The 21,007-nt window shown below is 37.5% G+C and overlaps 2 protein-coding genes and 1 long non-coding RNA gene across 3 annotated transcripts; 1 reads left to right on the top strand and 2 right to left on the bottom strand.

Annotated features, from left to right (window-relative positions):
* The first annotated feature begins 5,590 nt into the window (after positions 1–5,590).
* Positions 5,591–9,359, top strand: LOC115662421 (WAT1-related protein At2g37460-like). Its single transcript, XM_030584572.2, has 7 exons — positions 5,591–5,787; positions 5,955–6,017; positions 6,785–6,901; positions 7,031–7,289; positions 7,415–7,576; positions 8,241–8,392; positions 8,480–9,359. The coding sequence occupies exons 1-7, from the start codon at positions 5,597–5,599 to the stop codon at positions 8,703–8,705; spliced, it is 1,170 nt and encodes a 389-aa protein (XP_030440432.2). The 5' UTR covers positions 5,591–5,596; the 3' UTR covers positions 8,706–9,359.
* Positions 9,360–9,408: 49 nt separating this feature from the next.
* LOC130139000 (uncharacterized) lies at positions 9,409–10,316 on the bottom strand. Its single transcript, XR_008817245.1, has 2 exons — positions 10,160–10,316; positions 9,409–9,952 (listed from the first exon to the last, which is right to left on the bottom strand). It is a non-coding gene; the product is annotated as an uncharacterized LOC130139000 (long non-coding RNA).
* Positions 10,317–11,294: 978 nt separating this feature from the next.
* Positions 11,295–14,067, bottom strand: LOC115662420 (WAT1-related protein At2g37460-like). Its single transcript, XM_030584571.2, has 7 exons — positions 13,779–14,067; positions 13,447–13,509; positions 13,258–13,374; positions 12,629–12,887; positions 12,266–12,427; positions 11,690–11,841; positions 11,295–11,596 (listed from the first exon to the last, which is right to left on the bottom strand). The coding sequence occupies exons 1-7, from the start codon at positions 13,985–13,987 to the stop codon at positions 11,380–11,382; spliced, it is 1,179 nt and encodes a 392-aa protein (XP_030440431.1). The 5' UTR covers positions 13,988–14,067; the 3' UTR covers positions 11,295–11,379.
* Between the last annotated feature and the right edge of the window lie 6,940 nt (positions 14,068–21,007).

Raw genomic sequence — 21,007 nt, forward strand, 5'->3', positions numbered from 1 at the left:
AATTCCAATATTTCCAAGGATTTATTTCATTGTTACCAACGACCATTCACCTTGTCTCTCTCTTGGCCCCCACTTCTCCCACTTCCCTATTTTCTTGATAACTTCAAAGCGCTCTCTCTCTCTCCGCTACCTTTGGCCACTAACTTCCGCTAATGTACAACTTCCAAGCCAGCTTTCTTATTCATACACCTTTAATCATTACCAAAATCTTGCGATTAAGCACTGATAAATATTGTTGTGTAAACACAACCTGTTTGTTTAATTGTGGATGCTCACCTCTATTTTTTGGTGCCCCCGACTTTTGCACAAAAAAGGGTAATACCCAAAAAATATTTCGTCAGCTACTTGTGTTGGGGTTGGAATGCAATGCATGGTCAAAGATTGCATTATGAGATAGCATATTATACAATCCCACCACCCATGGTTCCACTTATGGGGGATTTGTTTTCTTGTGCTTTAACTTTTGTTGAATGCAATGTGCAATATGAGTAATGGGTCACTCTCTCTTGCATTGTTCCTTCTTAGCCTCATAATTTATTTCTTTCCTAAGGTGCTTTAGGTCAAATGGCACAATCATGAAGAGGCAACATTTTTTTTAGGGGATAATGACATAAACAGTCCCTGAACTTTGGCTCAATGTGCAATTTGGTCCTTGAACTTTAGCCTAATGTTTAATGTGATTCCTGAACTTTTGATACATTTTCAATTTAGTCACTGAACTATATGAAAATGTACAATATAGTCCCTGAACTTTAATTAATGAAAGGACTACATTGAATATTTTTATAAAGTTTAAGGACCATATTGAATATGTACTAAAAGTTCAGGAATCATATTGAACAAATTGAAAGTTCAGCGACTACATTGAACATTAGGTTAAAGTTCAAAAACTGTATTGAACAAATTAAAAATTTATAGACTAAATTACATATTGAGTTAAAGTTCATGAACTGTTTATGTCATTTTTTTTTTATCGTGCTCTTCCTTTTGAGTCAAGGATGAGAAGTGGTGTCTGAGCGTATGCCTTTATGACGTGAGAGTGTCTCTCTGACCGGAGACAGAAAAAGCACACAGGATGTTTTGGGCGGAGAGGGATTGAAAAGCAAAAGAGAGGAGGAATACTTTCGTAGTATTGTTTTGGGCCTAAAAGTTTAATTTTATAGGATTTTCTTTTTTTCGCAAATAATAAAGGACAAGGAGGAATGATTAGCACTAACGACTCCTCTGGACATTAACAAAGAAGAAGGTGGGACGCTGCGGGGAAGGAAGAGAAAAATGGAGAGGGCCAAGGACAGATGGAGGAGACAAGTCAGTGTTGGCCGTTATGGGCGATGACCTCTGCCGCGATGACACCGTGAGAGACGTCCTACCGTAGTGATGATTGTAGTACAGCCTAAATCCTCATGATGATCGCATTTTAGCGTAGCTTAGGAGTTTTATATTTCCCATCTCAAAATTCATTATCACTATTTTTTCTTTAAATTGTTGTCGATTAAATTCATGCATCTTAAGTACTCAATATAAAGAACATATGAATTTGCGAAAACTCAGGTGTGAGCTTGTAGAACCGAACGTATTGGACGATGTATATTGCGAGGGGCTCTATTTTCCTCCATTCTGATAGGAGAAAACTGCCCCGTTCCAATAATTTGCTGGTGGGTTCTTGATGTTGCCAACATTTTTCCTTTTACTTTTTCCTTGGGAAAGGTCGTCATTTCCTTTGGAAAGCTTCGAGCACACCGCACGTTCACGGTTTGATAGTTGTTTAATAAATGAAAAGGAGGAATCTGAGTTGAGGAATCTCCATCTCTTGTGGATTCCCCATATCAAGCATCTTTAATTGGTATTCTCCTGGAATTGATAGAAGATTCCTAAAGTTAACCCATCGGAATTGCACAGTGTGATTGTGGAGCAGATGTATCGGTGTAAATTGAATATGTTTTGTATAGTTAATTCGATTTCCTCACCATCAAATATAAACAAGTTCATATATGAGCCACCTAAAATGACTTTTGGCTCTCGTTTTCTTCATTAATAAGGCCGATAGGACATTGGATGGCCCCAAACTTTACATGCCTAAAGCCGGTGTGATAAAGAATATCTTGAAGTTGCTTTGCTTATTCTTTTGATGGAATCTTGCCTTTTCCTTTGTGGATAATTAGGAGCTAATGGGACCTGCACAATTCCATTCACTTGATGGAACCCATTAGAGTTCATGTGCCTTTTATGCATGTGAGCCCTTGGATCAAATGGATCTCACAAGATGAATCACAACATTCATGAGTTGAGATGCATGGATTAAATATTTTGCGTAGGGTGCGCTTAAAAAAACTTCTTGGTGAAATGATTAGATATTGTTGGTTGATCCTTTTTAACGCAAATATGATAGGGTACATCGTATATGCAAATATAAGGATAAGTGCATACATATAATTTAAAGGTTTTGGTCGTTGGTTAATTGAGAATTTAATATCTTATTTTGTTCAATCAAGGATTTAAGATTTAAAAGAGTTTAAATCGGGTTTTGAGCTTGCTGTCAATGGAATTTGCATGTTGGACATGACACGCGGCAAACCACCAATATATTTCATGTTGGTGCCACATCGGATTTTGAACGGCCAAAATAAGGTTTTGAATCCTCGATTGACTAACAATCATAATCTCAAAGTCGTGCCTTTGCATTTATCCCTTCAAATATATTTTTGTTGTCAATAGAAACAATGTAAAACTTCTGTTTGTTTTGGACGGGGTGACATGTATAGATGTAGTGCCTAGCCATGTAGAACATGTACCCTGAAGATTTAAAGCTTAGGATCGCATAACTAGAAAATTATAAGTCAAGAGCTTAAAAAGCTGATGGAAAGATGAACACATATACCTGAGAGCTAATCAGAATGTATAAACTCGTCAACAAAGAACGTGAGATAACTTTCCAATACAGATCCATGTGAGCTAGTACGCCATCATTATGGAAAAAAAATTAGTTAACAAGTGCGCTTTTAATTAAGCAAACATATAATAAATTCAATACGAATAAAAATTTACTTCTACCGCTTCAAAAAATTAAGAAGTACGCTCCTGTCACTTTATTAGTAACGAAATTTTTTTAAATAAAGGTATGGAGTTGAGTCATTTTTCCAAAAGAAAGCTTAAAGTGGATCTCATCTTAAATAAGGATTTGAAATGGCCAATTTAGTCTCAAATATGACCCAAACTCACTATTTTACATGAACATGCTAGTCACTTGCTAATTCGGCGTAACATCTGGGGCAATTTTCTCCAAAATTTTCTACTTTGACCTAATTTGAAGAAGCCCCAAATTGAAGTTAGGGTTCGTGCTCAACCAAAAAGCCTCCTAATACAAAATGAAATGACCCCAAATTGTGGTATTTCACTTTCTCCTTGTATTATGGATACGATTTTTCAGATTCTCAATTTTCGATTACTAGCTTTGAAGAGTTTTCTTGTATTTATTTGAATTTTCTGCTGTTATTACTTTCATAAGGAGTTGACAATTTGGTGCTTTTCCGTTTCACGTCAGGAGGCGAGCACGAGTTCTAACTTCAATTCAGGTCAAAGCATAAAATTTTGGACAAAATTGCCCTTGATGTTGACACCGGACTAAGCACATGAGTCACATGCGCAAGTTGGCCGGCCCGGCAAAGATTTGACCGGCCAATAAGCGCAGGATTTTATTTGAAACTAAATTTGCCACTTCAAACCTTTATTTGAGATAAGATCTAGTCTTGGTCATTTTTTAAGAAAATTACATAATTTCATACCCTTATTTGAAATTTCTTTTAAGTGAACTTTTGAAAAAGATCTTTCTTTTAGTTTGTTGGTAAAAATATTTTTTTTTATTTTTCAGTTGAAAACATCATTTCAGTTTTGGCCAAACAGAAAACTCGATCAAAATTATCCGAACCAAACAACCTTTAGACAAGAACCGCTTCATCCCCGTGGAGTGATGGTGTCTGACAAAGTGACTGTACTCAAAGAAAATGCATAAAAAAACAGCACAACAAAGAAAGGCATGAATGATGAAAGAAGTTGTCTTATTAGTGGCAGACAATAAAATAAGCCATTTGTGGTCACTTTTTCCCTCCCACGCTCAAGCTGACCTTTTTATCTCTGCTCTCCAACTAGCTCAAAATAATTTACCAAATATTCTTCAATTTTTTCTTTTTTTCCACTTTAATTTATGTTAATTTTAGTTGAGTTCATTTAAGAAGCAATCAACTAGGCACCGACTCCTCCCTTTGCTTTTATTATGAGGCATTAGGGTTAGGCCTTGGTGGCCTGACTCCTCACTAAAAGAATTCGGAATTGGATCCCCTTAATCTATGAAGTTACAAGACTTATGCGATACTTGTGGACGCGACTACTAAAAATTTTTAGAGCGTTCAGACGAGCAGAAACCCAATAAACGGGCTTAGAGAGAAGAATTCATGCAATTGGCAATAAACCAGCCACACTTTTTTTTTTATTGCGGTGGAATTACGAGAGTTATAATACTAGTTACAAAAATCTCGTTCGAAATGCAATATTTTGGCCGAAAGGGGTCTCGAGCAGCAATCTTTTCAGGCCTCAAAATCTATCGTTTAGGTGCGTTTCCAAGCACTTTTCTGATCTTGAGCCTTTTTCAACAATTTTTTGCTCCTTTTATTATTTACTTATTATTTCTTCTTTTTATGTTTTTGTTTTCATTTAATTTCCAAATCTAATCTAATCTAATATATTATTCTAAAAGTGGCCACAATAAGTGCATTCGATTTTTGCAATTATTCGGAACCGGTCTTTAATAGTTGGTTCTTGATTTTAGTGTGGGAACCACTCATTGAGACCATGCTCTCCCCTAATGCATGGGCATTGGTAAATGTGGCTGGTGAAGGAGAGGAGCTGGGAAACATTTTGCTCTCACAAGTGGCCTTACTACCTCTTGCAAGAATGATGCTTCCAAACATGGGTTCAACCGTGACAACAGCTGCCTGCCTGGGCATTGTCTAATTTAATCAATGGGCTGAATTAAGTTTCGGTCAAAGTGGACCGAACCAGGTCGAGTCAACTAGGCTAGCCCGGCCTTGTTGGTCCCGATTTGTCATTTCAACTAAATTATGCCAAATTATCATTTTTTGCCAAAATTGATATTGAAATTGAGTTAATTTGGCCTAATTAGATTTGAATAGGGTTAATGGGTACTAATTATGAAGGATCGATTAGGGCACTAAACTTGCGCTCGAGTATTGACCGACCTATCTCAAGCTCGAACTCTTAAAATTGGCTTGAAATTTCAATGCGTTACGATTCCTAGATCAAACGTCGAGGAGGAATCAAGTCTAAAAAATGACTAGAAATGAGTAAATTTTGGAACAAATGCTTTTCGTTTAAAGGGGCAGTTTCATTCCCAATACAATAACGCGAGCAAAAGCATATGTAAGCAGGTCTTGCGGAATATTTTCTACTTCTGGAACTAGTGCTTTGGATTTAAAGGGTCGGTTTCATTCCCAGCACACTCCACGCGAGCAAAAGTTATCCAGGTTGATACACTGCTCCAATACACATTAGAAGAGCGAAGTTACGCGATTTGAGCAAAGCAATGGCCATGTATATGTGGATTCAGAAGTTGAAGCCGTTCATTCTCGTGGTATTCTTGCAACTCGGGCTGGCTGGAATGGACATCATTTGCAAGGCTGCCTTGAACGAGGGCATGAGCAATTATGTGCTCGTTGTCTACCGACACGCTGTTGCCACAATCGTCATCACGCCTTTCGCCATCATCCTCAACAGGTCTCTCTCCCCGTCCCATACAATCTACGACAATTTATCTAAGAAACTTTTATTGGGCCAACACTTCCATTCCACGTGTGCACTCACGCACCGGTAGTCTCCTCGCATCATTTGGTTTTGGTTAAACTTGACTTTGGATATATTGATCATGGGAACTTTTTTATCAGGACAACAAGGCCGAAGATGACACTCCCCATCTTCATCAGACTGATGGTGCTTGGCTTATTGGAGTAAGTATATCATACTGTCACCTTCTCATTCCCCATATGGGGGGTTATCTGGTCCCATTCCCACAACGCACACACTGTTCTCCTGGCTTATTGAATTATCAGTTTTTCGTCAGACTGTCATCTTCTCATTTCTCATATTGGGGGTTACCATGAAAAAAAATGCAGGGAGCACTGAGAAAGATACACATATTAAACTAATAGATTATAATAGTGCAGTCTATCCAAGAACCTACAGTTCTGCAATGCACATGTAAGCTAATATACCCACATTTATATAGCAGCCAACTCAAAAAAAATAAAAATAAAATTACTCAGGCAGGCTAGTTGCTGTTTTCCAGTATTAGATCCTAATGATAGCTTGTTCCTAACGATAGCTCCCCAAGTAGACCTCCAATATTTTCAACCAAAAAAAAATCACTCATGGACTAATAATTTGCAGGATTCACGCAGCAACACACAAAAATAAAGAATACAACACTCTATAGTCCATGATGTATCTTTCTAGCCTTGCCTGAGTAAAAAAGCCGTGAAAAAAGGAAACCAAAGAAGGGGATTGTGCTCTGCTAAAAATGTGTGGGAAAATGTGAGGTGCAGATTGACCGTCACTCTTGTGCGGACCTTCCCATTTTCTATTAACAATTATCGCAAAATATAAGGCAATAGTAAGGTTTCACGATAATTGGTTTTTTTTTTTTTTTGGGGGGGTGTTTCACGAGCAATTGTTCATGATTATCTTTAACATGTTTTTTCATTCTTATGTCTCTCAGGCCAGTCATTGACCAGAATTTATACTATTTAGGGATGAAGCACACGACCGCGACATTCGGAGCTGCCATGGCCAACATTCTTCCAGCCATCACCTTCGTCATGGCTTGCATCATGCGGTAAATGATGGTTTTTTTATGATATATAGGTTTCATCTTCTTTTGATTTTCGATGGGACCATACGATAACACCGAATGGTTTCACTTTTTTCGGCAATTAATGACTTTTTTTTATCACTACTGGCGTAGACTTGAGAAGGTGAAAATGAGGAGCATTCGGAGCCAAGCTAAGGTTTTTGGGACATTTGCAACAGTCACTGGAGCCATGATCATGACACTAGTCAAAGGCCCGGTTCTCCAACTATTTCGGACACGAGGAGGAGGGACAACCAGCAACAACATTCAAAACGGGAGTGATAGTAGTGGGATCATCCTCCAGAATTCCATCAAGGGTTCTCTCTTGATTGCAATTGGAATGTTCTGTCAAGCTTGCTTCGTGATTCTCCAAGTAATTATTTAATTTAGCCGATCTTTTCACGTTGGACCAATGCATTTTTGTGCGTTAAAAGGCTAATCATAAACAGCAATAGCACACTAACTTGCATTGGCATGGTTTTTTTCAATTTCCCACAGGCAACAACACTAAAAAAATATCCTACCGAGATCTCTCTCACGGCTTGGATATGCTTCTTGGGGACTGTTGAGGGTGCCGTCGTGGCTCTAGTCATGGAAAGAGCAAACACTACCGTTTGGTCCATACATTGGGATGCCAAATTACTTGCGGCTGTCTACAGTGTAAGAATTTGCAACTTCATGATTATTTAACCGATTTTCCTTTACAAAATAACTTGGGAAAATTAAGGGAGAAATTATAATGCCTACCACTATTATCACTTCTTGTCATCGGTTATTCTTCGTTATAATGCCTAACACTATTTACTTGTGACATTAAGCTTCATTTATTTTTATGAGTGGGATGGAACAGATGTTGGCGAATTAGTATGTGGCACCGGTTTCGACCACTGACTTTGTGCAGCTTGCACTAGGCATTAATGTGAGAATCATAAGCTTATGTCATCGTTAATCCACTTCTTGCTTTAAGAGAGTAACAAATTTCAAGAGGTTCTATTTTTTTTAAGAGTTTCTTTGTTATGCCAGCAGAAAATGACAAATAAATTGAAATGAAATTACCCTCTAACCTTTTAGCTATTCTACTTTGGATTTTTATTCGGTACACTTGTAATGTGCAAAATTATCCTACCAACAAGATTAAGGCACTAACACACATCAAACTTTTAATTTTGCTAATTGCATTCATTTTGTGTAATATATGAGCAGCATATTTACTAAAAATCCTTTTTAACTTTGAAACAAGAAATTTACCTTCTCATATTTGTTATTAGACAAGTTATACCATTCTAGCAAAAAATAAAAGTTATACCATAATTGGTAAATGCAGGGAATAGTCTGCTCAGGAGCGGCCTACTACATTCAAGGTGTGGTCATGAAAGATAGAGGACCAGTTTTCGTCACGGCCTTCAATCCTCTAAGCATGGTGATTGTGGCTGTCTTAAGCACCTTCATGTTGGCTGAGCAGCTTACCTTGGGAAGGTACATTTTTTTCTTCCTCAAAATTCTACCCCAATTCATGCTAATTATCAAATTTTAAAAATTATATTATGATAATTGTTAAATCAGGATTATTGGTGCAATCGTCATTGTGGCTGGTTTGTACCTTGTTGTTTGGGGCAAAAGCAAGGACTACAAATTGCCTTCACCAGTAGATGAGCAATCGTCACTGCCAACAGGGCTGGCTGACCCCGAGGGCATAGACGAGCCAATAGCATTGCCAACAGAGTTGGCTGACCGTGGGGGCAACAGAATGGACAACTTCAGTCATGAGATGATAATCGCTGATGAATAAAATTCGTTTTTATTAGTTATAATTTTCATGAACTATAAATGTCGTGTAATCTCTGAATAGATAGTAGTGATACCTATTTCCTAGATTATCAACGAAGTAGGTTGACGTCGTTTGTGAGGATATATGTGTTTGAGGAAATTCAAAAGGTAATTTATCATTCCCAGACATAATAATCACACTCCGAAGTCAATACACTTTCGCAAACTTTGCACTTGAACATGTTCCAAAAATCCAGATAATATGAATTTTTCATATGATGCGAAATATTGGAAGCGCAAAACACGAGGATTCAAAGCTTTTTAGAACCGAAACGGGAGAATGCTTTTTCTACGTGAGAAAGGTACAAAAACCCAGAAAATGGGAGAGACTCCGGCCAGCGTTATCCTAACATAGCACGACCCAATGGTGTTTAATCAGAAAATGAGGATTCAGTTTCTTCCTTCAAAGACCCATCTCTAGATGTTTCTTTACCATCTCCATTGGACAAACTAGATTTTGATGTTTAATCGTACTCTCCACAAAATTTAAGCACGACCCAATGGTGGATTAATGTGCACTCATTGATTTCAAAAGTTGCACACTGGAGTCTCCTGTTGGCCGTGACCGAATATGAGTGTCCGTGAGTGTGCGTGAGAAGGATTTGGAGATGGTCTTCAAGATCTTCAAGTTAATAACCAAACATTAGCACTAGTAAAAAAAAAAGAAGAAAACAAGATTTTCGAACTTTTTTTTTGTTAGAAGTTTAGTCTACAACAACTTTTATCTTCATTTATTCAACATATGCTTCGTGCAGGGGAAATGCCACCATTGAAGAAGATGCTTACATCATTTGCAAGGTTGCCTTGAACGAGGGCACAAGCAATTACGTGCTAGTCGTCTACCGACACTTTGTTGCCATAATCGTCGTCACGCCTTTCGCCATCTTCCTCAAGAGGGTCTCTCTCCCCGTCCCATACAATTTACGATAATTTATCTGAGAAACTTTTATTGGGCGAACACCTCAACTCCACGTGTGCACGCAAGCACCGCATCTACTCACAACAAAAATTGATAATAGTCGAAAGCATGATAATTTCTCTCTTAATGTTCACAAGTTATTTTGTAAAAGAAAATCAGTTAAATAGGCATGATATTGCGAGTGCTTACACTGTATATAGCTGCTAGTAATTTGATGTCACACTGCATGGACGAAATGGCAATATTTCCTCTTTCCATGAACAAAGCCACAACGGCACCTTGGACTGTCCCTAATAAGCATATCCAAACCATGTGAGAGATCTTAGAGAATATGTGTGAAGTGTTATTGTCCGTTGGAAATTACCAAAAAAAAAACAAAACACACTATCGCAAGTTAGTGTGTATTGTTGCTAATGATTAACCATTATACCGCACCAATCTCTAAAAGTTTCTCTTCTGAGAGTATAAGGCACTAAGCTTGCAAAACTTAAAATTACCTATTGATCCGACATGAAAAGATCGATTAAATTATATTAATTACTTGAAGAATCATGAAGAAAGCCTAGCGGAAGAATCGAGCCTTTGATTAGCGTCCTGATCCGGAGAGACGGCGAGGCTCACCGGCCCTGGCTTCTGACTGGTTGTCGGTCCGGCGACCGGCTAGAAGAAGAAGAAGAAAGGGAAGGAAAAAAAAGAATAAGAAAGAAAAAAAGAAAAGAAAAGAATAAAATAAATAAATAAATAATTCAAAAAATATTAAAATTTAATTGAAAGTTGCCTACGTTAGCTTTGACGATGCCATGCAAGTCGACTGGCATCCACGTTAGCAATATCCGGCCAAAATTAGCCGGAATGACTGAATTGGCATAAAAAAAAGATTTAGAACGAAATTAACATAAATGCAATAGGTTTAAGACTTTTCTGACACTTTTCTCGGTGACTCTCTCTCAAGCTTATTATTTGTTATCTCTTGTTCAACATATTCGGGTCTACAAGGACCAGGCCGAGAAAGACTAATTTTTGCACATAATGGATCAACTCAACTTCGTTCCTTGATAGTGTCCGGCCCAATGCGAGTTGATATATTGTCTTAATACAAAAGTTGGGCCCAAATAAAAGAAAGAAACACATCGCCTGGGGCAGATTTTCATCTACTTGTAATTTCCATTATTCATTTTCCCTAAGAAATCTGCTATTTTAAATTTCGAAAATTGCGAAAGTACTACATGCAATTTGACGTGTCAAGATTTTGAGTATTTTGAAAGTTTAAAATGTTTCGTGTTAATTAGAAATGAAAGTGCAGGCATCATAAATCTTATAAAAAATCAAAAGTGAATAGCTGAAGTTACCGATTCATGTCGCTTTCTGTGAATACCACTGCATAGATTTGTCACACTTTGGGTCATAACCTGAAAAAAATCCTGTGATTATGATGATTTGGTTCTATTATCAAAAAACCCCTATATGCCAGTTTATGAAAAATGCCTGCTCCGACTTAACTTCCAGAATTATTAAATATTTGTTAGGTGTCAACAACATACATGAATTTTGCTTCCAGAAAACATCGACGTACCAAAAATCACGGTATGTACCAACTCCGAAGGTTTGGATAACATTCACAATTGCAAAGACTTATCTCGAGAACGACTAATTAGGTCGAATCTTCTTAATTAATGAACTTTATGTCACTACAAATGTCAAATCCTCGAATGGCTAATCAGTTTCCGTTAGTTTCCGGAGTTTCTTTGTCATTACTTGTACTAATCTTGATCATCTCATGACTGAAGTTCTCCTTCCCGTGGCCCCCTGGGTCAACCGACTTTGTCGGCAATGCTTTTTGCTCGTCTATTGGCGAAGAAGAAGACGCGTAGTCCTTGCTTTTGCCCCACACGACAAGGTATAAACCGGCCACGATGACGATGGCGCCGACAACCCTAATTTAACAAAATCGATTAGCATAATGTACTTTTCTTAAATTGATGTTTTGCACGAATTGGGGGAGAATTTGATGAGGAAAAAGAAAGTACCTTCCCAAGAAAAGCTGCTCGGCTAAAATGAAGGTACTCAATACAGCGACGATCACCATGCTTAGAGGACTGAAGGCCGTGACAAAAACCGGTCCTCTATCTTTCATGACCACTCCTTGAATGTAGTAAGCCACTCCCGAGCACACTATTCCCTGCATTCCCCGATCATGTTATAACTCACAAGTTAAAGTTTGATATAATAGAGACGAGAAGGCTTGTTTCGAAGATGAAAGGGAATTTTAGTAAAAATATTGCTCGTATGAAATACATTTGGCACAAACATATATGAAATAGGAACTTTCATCTACAGACAAAATGAAAGCAGTTACCTGTGCCACTGGGGGAAACTCTCGAGGAGCCATGTTGATTACATGTCTAAAATATACAAAGTAATAAATAAGGAAAAATTTATAGGAAAAATTTATAGCCTGGGTTCAATCAATGTCCTAATGAACTTCATAATGAAGGATCACCAACAAGTGATGATAGTGGAAGGCATTATAATTCACCGCTTAATTTTCATGAGTTAGTTTGTAAAAGAATATCAGTTATAATCATGAAGTCATGAACGCTTACACTGTAGACAGCTGCAAGTAATTTGGTGTCCCACTGGATGGACCAGACGGCAGCGTTTCCTCTTTCCATGACCAGAGCCACGACGGTACCCTCAACTGTCCCCAAAAAGCATATCCACGCCGTGAGAGAGAGCTCAGCAGGATATGTTTGTAGTGTTATCGCCTGTTAGAAATTACAAAGAAAACGAGACCGATGCAAATTAGTGTGTTATTGTTGTTTGTGATTAGCCTTTTGACACATAAAAAACGACACCGTGGCATTCTCTGAAAGCTTCCCTTTTGAGAGTGTGAGACGCTAATTTTGATGAACTTAAATTTACCTACTAATCCAATATGAGAAGATCGACTAGATTGGATCAATTACCTGGAGAATCATGAAGCAAGCCCAGCTGAAACATCCAGCTGTGATCATGAGAGAACCCTTTATGGAATTCTGGAGGCTGATCCCACCATTAGAACTCCCATTTGGAATGTTGTTGGAGGTTGTCCCTCCTCCATTTGTCCAAAATAATTCGAGAATTGGGCCTTTGATTAACGTCATGATCATGGCTCCGGCCACCGTTGCAAGTGTCCCAAAGACCTTGGCTTGGCCCCTAAGGCTCTTCATTTGCACCTTCTCAAGCCTACGCCAATAGTGATTGAAAAGTCATTATTTGCCTTTAAAAGCTAAACAATAGGCATTATCGTCTGATCCAATCGCAAATCAAAAGGAAGGTCAGACCTTATGATGAAAGAACTATCATATCATGTCCGCGATAGATCGAGTTCATTTACGGTTCTCCAAAAGCAAACAAATTGGTTGTTCTGTGCCAGGTATGTATGTTGGACCATGATCAGATCCAATTTTAGTGAAAACTTTAGCATAGATTAATATCTCTTTATGGTGAAAACTTGATGATATTATGAAAAGACGCATATGGAAATCATAAGTTCCAATGGTCACGATGGAGTGATTTGCTTGTGTCGAGAGCGGAGTTAGCACACGTTCATTACCGCATGATCCAAGCCATGACGAAGGTGATGGCCGGAAGAATGTTGCACATGGCAGCTGCGAATGTCGCGGTCGTGCGCTTCATCCCCAAATAGTATAAGTTTTGGTCAATGACTGGCCTGAGAGAGAATCAACATGTCAAAAGGTGTTCAGGCACAAATTAGCAATGATAAGTTTAACTTCATACTTACTCCAGTAAGCTAAGCACCATCAGTCTGATAAAGATGGGGAGTGTCATTTTCGGCCTTGTTTTCCTGAAGAAGAAATGTTCACATGATTAATCGATTCAAATTCAAGACTTCACATTCAACCAAAACTACACGAAGCAAGGAGAAGGCGGAAGTGTTGGCCCGATAAAAGTTGTTCGACAAAACAACAAGGATGTATAGCAAGACTCCACTGATAAAGTAATAAAAGCTTGTCATAGATACAAGAAAATTGTCGAGTGGGAACAAATTCGGAAAGCACTCAAATATTTCTCACATATGTTAGTTTAGATTATATGGTGGACAGAGAGAGATACTTGTCTAGGACGATGGCGAAAGGGGTAATCACGATGGTGGCGACGGCATGGCGGTAGACGACGAGCACGTAATTACTCATGCCCTTGTTTAGGGCCGCCTTACATAGGATGTCCATTCCTGCCAGGCCAAATTGCAGGAACACCACAGCAAGGAAGGGCTTCAACTTGGGAAACAACGCCTTCGTGTCCATCGCTTTGCTCATTATCATATATCTTCTCTCCTCCCGTGTGCTGGAGAAATATCGGACTGGCTACAATTGCTTTTATTCTTGGAGGCTGTCTTGGCAGAACACTTCGACCGTTTAAATAGCCCTTGTCCCAAAAGCTAGACAAATTATGGAACACGCGTATATTGTGCACACACTTTTAAAAGAAATCTCGGGGCTCCACTAGGAATCAAGGAAACTCAATTATTACTCTAATATTTTTTGTCCAATATTTTTACTCTAATTGGCCAATCAAGATATGGCCTTGAGCCAATAACAGTGCACTCGAGAGTACTGTTGCTGGGCGAGCTTATAAACATTTTAAAGAAAGAGATTGACCCCTTTGCGCAATTTGCTTATTGTATGTGGTTTTGTGACGGTTGAGGGTCAGTGGCAGAGGAATTAGTGCTCCTGCACGTACGCAATGGATATTGCGTCACTCGTTAGGCTGGTTTTGATACGGTGATTCGAATCCTTGTGCTGCAATTGTCTATGATCATGTACTTCAGATTTTCAATTCGCTTGTGAAAAGTTTCTTTCTTTTTTTTTTGAGTTAATACCACGAAAAATTCCAAACTAGTACACATGTTAAAATGTGCAATAAAATGTATTCCCCATGCTTAGCACAGGGCAGTAAAATATCGCCCAATGAAAAAGAAACTTAAAAGTAAACAGAGATTTTATATAAATCTTAGGATTTTATCAATAACAAAGAACGTACGAATGGACTCATATTTTTCCCTTTTTATCTTGTCAGGCCCATACATGATTAATTAAATGAAAACACATGAATTACAAAGCAAGACATGAATTTATTTTTTTTTTAAAAAGAAGTTTTTTCAATTACAGAAATTCACGAGTTAAAACCCTCTCCTCGTCAATAGTTTGTTTGAAAAGGCAAAGGCCAGGGCCAACAGAAAAATCAATGGAGACGAGACGTTACCTCAACTTTTTCATCGTCTCTTTTTTATTTATCTATTCGAATAGAGCCCTCTCAATTCTCATTTACTTCACTCAATCTGTTCTGTATAAAAAATTGGGCTTGCGTGTAACAACTCCTCTCTCGCGTGGCTTGCATGCAAGCTGGATTATGAGCCACACGCGAAACAGGCTGAGGTGAAACCTGACTTTGATGTCATATTAGAATGTCTAAACTAAAAAACTCGAGCCATTTAAATATAAAAAAACACACATATATAATTATTGTATAAATTTATAAATAAGTGACATGGGATGCTTTTAACACACGCGTCTAATGTTGGATGGGTGTGGAAAGTTCAGTTGCAGAGTTAACTCCAAACACACCCGGTCTGCCACATATCATTTAAATTATATGAATGGGGACTTTTACAGGAAATATCGTCCATGGAAAAAAAAAGAGGGTTAATACAACGAAAAACCCCAAACTGGTACACTTATGACAATTTTACTCCAAACTAATTTTTTACCACAAAAAACCTTAAACTGGTACACCTGTGACAGATTTACTATCGGTTTGTTTCCGCTAAATTTTACTATCAAATTACTTTGTTAAATGACATGTGATAGTTGACGAATGTAAAATTTACTTTGTATCGATTTACGACAGTTGTCATTTAAATGATATGTGGTAGACCGGCGGGTGTGTTTGGAGTTAACTCTGCAACTTAACTTTCCACACCCATCCAACATTAGACGCGTGTGTTAAAAGTATCCCAAATCACTTATTTATAAATTTATACAATAATTATATATGTGTGATTTTTTTATATTTAAATGGCTCGAGTTTTTTAGTTTAGACATTCTAATATGACATCAAAGTCAGGTTTCACCTTAGCCTATTTCGCGTGCGGCTCATAATCCAGCTCGCATGCAAGCCACGCGAGAGAGGAGTTGTTACACGCAAGCCCGATTTTTTATACAGAACAGATTGAGTGAAGTAAATGAGAATTGAGAGGGCTCTATTCGAATTTGAGAGGGCTCTATTCGAATAGATAAATAAAAAAGAGACGATGAAAAAGTTGAGGTAACGTCTCGTCTCCATTGATTTTTCTGTTGGCCCCGGCCTTTGCCTTTTCAAACAAACTATTGACGAGGAGAGGGTTTTAACTCGTGAATTTCTGTAATTGAAAAAACTTCTTTTTAAAAAAAAAATTCATGTCTTGCTTTGTAATTCATGTGTTTTCATTTAATTAATCATGTATGGGCCTGACAAGATAAAAAGGGAAAAATATGAGTCCATTCGTACGTTCTTTGTTATTGATAAAATCCTAAGATTTATATAAAATCTCTGTTTACTTTTAAGTTTCTTTTTCATTGGGCGATATTTTACTGCCCTGTGCTAAGCATGGGGAATACATTTTATTGCACATTTTAACATATCCGACGCGACTAAGGCTTTTTAAGTCGATGTGTCCATATATAATTAAAGTTTCAATTTTACATAGTTCCAGAATCTCTTAGAAGACAGCGTTATCTTATGTAGTAAAAATTTGATAAAACTTGAGATATGCGGTTCCCGTACAGATAAGTCTATAGGCAGTCTCTGAATAAACATGTTTCAAATATTTACTTGGTCGAGCTGGTGTCCTACCTCGTGATAAGTTGTGCGCAAAATACAAAATACAACGTGAAAGTACGTGAAGAGAAGACATTAAAAATGAATTTAACAGCAAAGAAAATTTTATAAAAATATAAGTCAATTTTCCTTTGGATTCTCAAACTTCAAAACTATTAAATCAATTATAAAACTAAACTTTTGTGCCTATGGTTATGGATATTCTAATGTTCTTCTCTCTACTCGTTTGTTAAACAAGTTGATGGCTCGGTTATGACTTATCAATTTAGACCGTAAAAAATCATGTGCAAAGCTTATTTATAATTTTGATGTACTCCCCGAGTTCACCATTATATCTTCCCATCCACAATTACTCTAACTTAGAGAAGTAGTTGAGGGGGGTGATATTGACTATTTCCAATTTGTCGTTACACTTACAATTCGAAAATCTCAGCTACACTATGCAAAAAAAATGTTGCAGGTTCACAGGAGATAGAAACATTCTCACCTCGCCGAAAAGAAGGTAAAAAGTATGTTCGAAACCACCCGCTTCATCCATTTCATTTGATAATTACCCACTGTTTTTTATAGCTCGCGTGGAAGTATCGTGCATTGCCTCCAGCTATCCTTAATGCAAAACTTGACCATTGTTTTTACATTGGTGTTTTGATTCCAATACTCCTAAGGATTTTATTTCAATCCACTACCATCCGCCATGTCTCTATCTTTGCCCCCACTTCTCCCACTTCTCTATTCTCTTGATAACTTCAAATCTCTCTCTCTCTCTTTCTCTCCCTTACCTTCGGCCACTAACTTCTGCTAATGCACGACTTCCAAGCCAGCTTTCTTATTCATACACCAATAATTATTAGTAAAATCTTGCCACTAAGCATTGATAAATATTCTTGTGTAAACACAACCTGTTTGTTTAATTGTGGATAATCACCTCTATTTTTTGGTGCCCCCATTTGCACAAAAAGGGGTGATACCCAAAAAAATATTTTGTCAGCTGCTTGTGCTGGGGTTGGAAAGCAATGCATGGTCAAAGATTGCACTATCAGATAGCATATTGTATAATCCCACCACCCATTGTTTTCGCTTATGGACGTTTTGTTTCCTTGTGCTTTATCTTTTGTCGATTGCAATGTGCAATATGAGTAATAATGGGTCACTCTCTCTCGCCTTGTTCCTTCTTAGCCTCATAATTTACTTCTTTTTTAAGGCGTTGTATGTCAAATGGTTCAATCATGAAGAGGCAACATTATTTTTTTTATCGTGTTCTTCCTTTTGAGTCAAGGATGAGAAGTGCTGTCTGAGTGTATGCTTTTATGACGTGAGAGAGTCTTTCTGACCGGAGGTAGAAAAGGCACACAGAATTATTAAAGGACGGAGAGGGATGGAAACGTAAAAGAAAGGAGGAATACTTTCGTAGTATTATTTTGGGCCTAAAAGTTTGTTTTTATAGGATTTTATTTTTCACAAATAATAAAGAGAAGGGAGGATCTGGACATTACTATCAGAGTCTTATTCCTGCTAGGAAATGTTCGGATTGTAGATACTTTGTACCACCTGTGAACCGGATGTTCAAGGCTGACAATTTTATCACCGCGGGTTTATCGAGATTTTAGTAGTCATAATATATTTTCACATGACAGAATGTAGCAGCTAGGTTAAGCAACATGAATCTAACTCGTGACTTTTAAAAAAGTAGCTGCCCCTTTACCGCCAAGCCAATCACTTCAGTAGGTATTTTTTTTTATAAGATTTTCATTTCATTTCCTGTAAAAAAAATCAGTTTTAACTATCGTCATTGAAAAAATGGCACTACAAAAAAACAAGGGATTAGCGACGAATTTTGCAACGAAAAATTTGAAAAAATCCGTCGCAAATCGAATTTGCGACGAATTTAGCGACGGAAAAAATTCCGTCGCTAATAGGTCGTCGCAAAATTCATGGCAAATTAGCCAAGAAAAAAATTCGTCGCAAATAATTCGTCGCAAATTAGCCACGAACACTATCCGTCGCAAATTAGCCACGAACTTTATTCGTCGCAAATTAGCCACGAACTTTATTCGTTGCAAAATCTATCACGAAATTCGTCGCAAAATTAGCCACGAACTTTATTCATCGCAAAATTTGTCGCAAAATTCGTTGCAAATTCATCGCAAATTAGCCACGAACTTGATTCGTCGCTACTTATTCGTCGCAAATTAGCCACGAACTGTAATGGTCGCAAAATTCGTCTCTAAATATTCGTCGCAAATTTTACACCATTTCGGCCATCAAATCTTGTCCATATCAAACCAGACACAATGCCATATAATTGAAAAATATAACTGAAGGAAAGATGCTAGTCCGCAAAAAATAATGATATATGCAAAGTTGCAAAGTCTGACATGATGCTTTTTGATATTCAATCTTATAATACATTCAAAACATTCATAGGAGGCGGGACAACCATAGATTTTGCTTAAAAAACGAAAAATCGACAAACCATACACAAGATTGGGCAGCTTTGGTACTCGGCAGGACACCAAAAGCAGTCACTTTTGTCGACACCTGATGAAATGTGGATACATAAATAAAGATATTCAATCAGTCCAGAATATAAAAGAATTGTTTATGCATGGATGTTGAACTAGATATAAAAAAACAAGTAAGAGGGTTAACAAAAAAACGTTTCAGGACGAACATCAATGTTCTTACATATGAATATGAGTCAACTTTGACATCCACTGTAGTTTTTTCACTCTTGTAAACCGTATTTCTGTCACCTAGGAAAAATTAGATCCTTGTCCAAACAGCATTCAACAGTTTAATGACTTAGAGAGGTGAATTACCAATACAAATTCCCAGGAAGAGAGGACTCAAAGTCAATTAAGGCATGTATTTCTACAATGTTCAAATATCATGATTTTTTTTAACAAGCATGTCATCCTAGGATCTCTAAATTTTCAGTTTTTCGCAAGCAAAGAACCTAGTTATAAGAAAGTTGTGCACAAAAAGTAATTGTAGGGCAGGAACATATTGGGTGAAACTGCACTTATGTCATAAAAGATTGTGAAGCAAGCTTACCCCCAATTTTGGGAATTTTAACTAGAAAGGACCGAGAAAATCATCATCATCATCATCATCAATCTCAGCATCATTATGTCGCTCATCATTGTGCCCATCACCTATTGGATTGGCAGGAGGTACAGGAGGAACCTCACCGCGATTGATGTTGAGGTGTCGCATAACGATTTGCATTTGTTGTTTCAAGTCATTTATTTCTTCGTCCCTTTCTATAATTATATTTTTCAGTTGGTTCACTTCTTGGGTCAATTGCTCGTCATGTCGTGTCCTCCTTCGACCAGCCGCATTGGATGATGAAGTTCCAGCATGATTCGGCATGTACATCCTTGACAAGGATCCCATCTCAAATATTTTTCCTTTTTTCATCCCACCCGTTGCCTCCACCCATAATGCCATATTGTCAACCTCAGGCTCAGACGCAGCACAACCATCACTACCACTAGCATTGCTCATTAAAAGTTCATCATATTTTTCCTACATTAACAATATAGATGAAAATAAAATAACTTCATATATATATATCTACCATAAATATTAAAAGCATTTATGATTTTCATTCTAATTTCCATAAAGCCCAAAGTATAACCTTACATACCTTAATAGCTTTTGCTCGATCGCCAGTCCATGTCTTATCTTTCTTTTGAAATGTGCGTTCAAATGTAGCTGCAAATGTCGGTTCCGTTCCCAATTCATGTGCCTACAAAATGTAAACATGAGTAATTGAATTAAATTAACTTATAACTTATTTAACAGACTTACCAGTCGTTTGAGATGCTCCCCAATGTTGATACAGCCCTCAGCAGATGTGGCAGACCCTTCACAAGAACTAGAAGATCGATTCTTTTTATTCTGCTCACTGATTTGTTGACTCTTTTTAGTTTCCCAAATTCTGTTAATTTCCGTCCAATTGTCAGCTGTAATGAAAGCCGGCTTCACTTTCTTGATCTTCGCTCTATTCATCACATTTCGTATAAAATCACTGACTTTCTTCTGAAAAATTCTTCTCACTTCATTCTCTTCCTCTTTAGCCTACCTGAACTTCCACTGCAATCAATACAAGAAAAACTGAAAGTTATTATGATGGTCACATATCCATTACCATGCACCAGACAATTCGACGATAGATTTTGTTAAGTTCATCTCGGGGAAAATATTTGGTCTCTTTAGTACCGAAAACTAAAGAGTTGTTCTAGTTCCTTTACATCATTGTTGACCATCAATATACTACACCAAACTTAGTTGGTGAGAAAATAGAATATCTAAAACTTACATTGAACTCATTCCACCACAAATCTTTCACTTCTTGTGGAACACTTCTGTAATTAATATACTGCCCCATCCAATAGTTTTTGACTATTTTATTCAGTTCCCTCACAACAAACGGAGCATCCGTGAATCTGCAAACATACGGA

Source organism: Syzygium oleosum, unplaced genomic scaffold, assembly GCF_021117445.2.
Source record: "Syzygium oleosum isolate NSW1041296 unplaced genomic scaffold, Sole_v2.1 Sole_v2.09, whole genome shotgun sequence".
Lineage (NCBI taxonomy): Eukaryota > Viridiplantae > Streptophyta > Magnoliopsida > Myrtales > Myrtaceae > Syzygium > Syzygium oleosum.

Excerpts from the sequence above, each read along its gene's own strand:
- LOC115662421 (XM_030584572.2), top strand. The coding sequence starts at position 5,597 with ATGGCCATGTATATGTGGATTCAGAAGTTGAAGCCGTTCATTCTCGTG. Across the intron at positions 6,018-6,784 it reads ATGGTGCTTGGCTTATTGGA|GCCAGTCATTGACCAGAATT; the intron begins GTAAGTATATCA and ends TATGTCTCTCAG. Across the intron at positions 7,290-7,414 it reads CTTGCTTCGTGATTCTCCAA|GCAACAACACTAAAAAAATA; the intron begins GTAATTATTTAA and ends AATTTCCCACAG.
- LOC115662420 (XM_030584571.2), bottom strand. The coding sequence starts at position 13,987 with ATGATAATGAGCAAAGCGATGGACACGAAGGCGTTGTTTCCCAAGTTG. Across the intron at positions 12,888-13,257 it reads GTCATGGCTTGGATCATGCG|GCTTGAGAAGGTGCAAATGA; the intron begins GTAATGAACGTG and ends CTATTGGCGTAG. Across the intron at positions 12,428-12,628 it reads CTTGCTTCATGATTCTCCAG|GCGATAACACTACAAACATA; the intron begins GTAATTGATCCA and ends AATTTCTAACAG.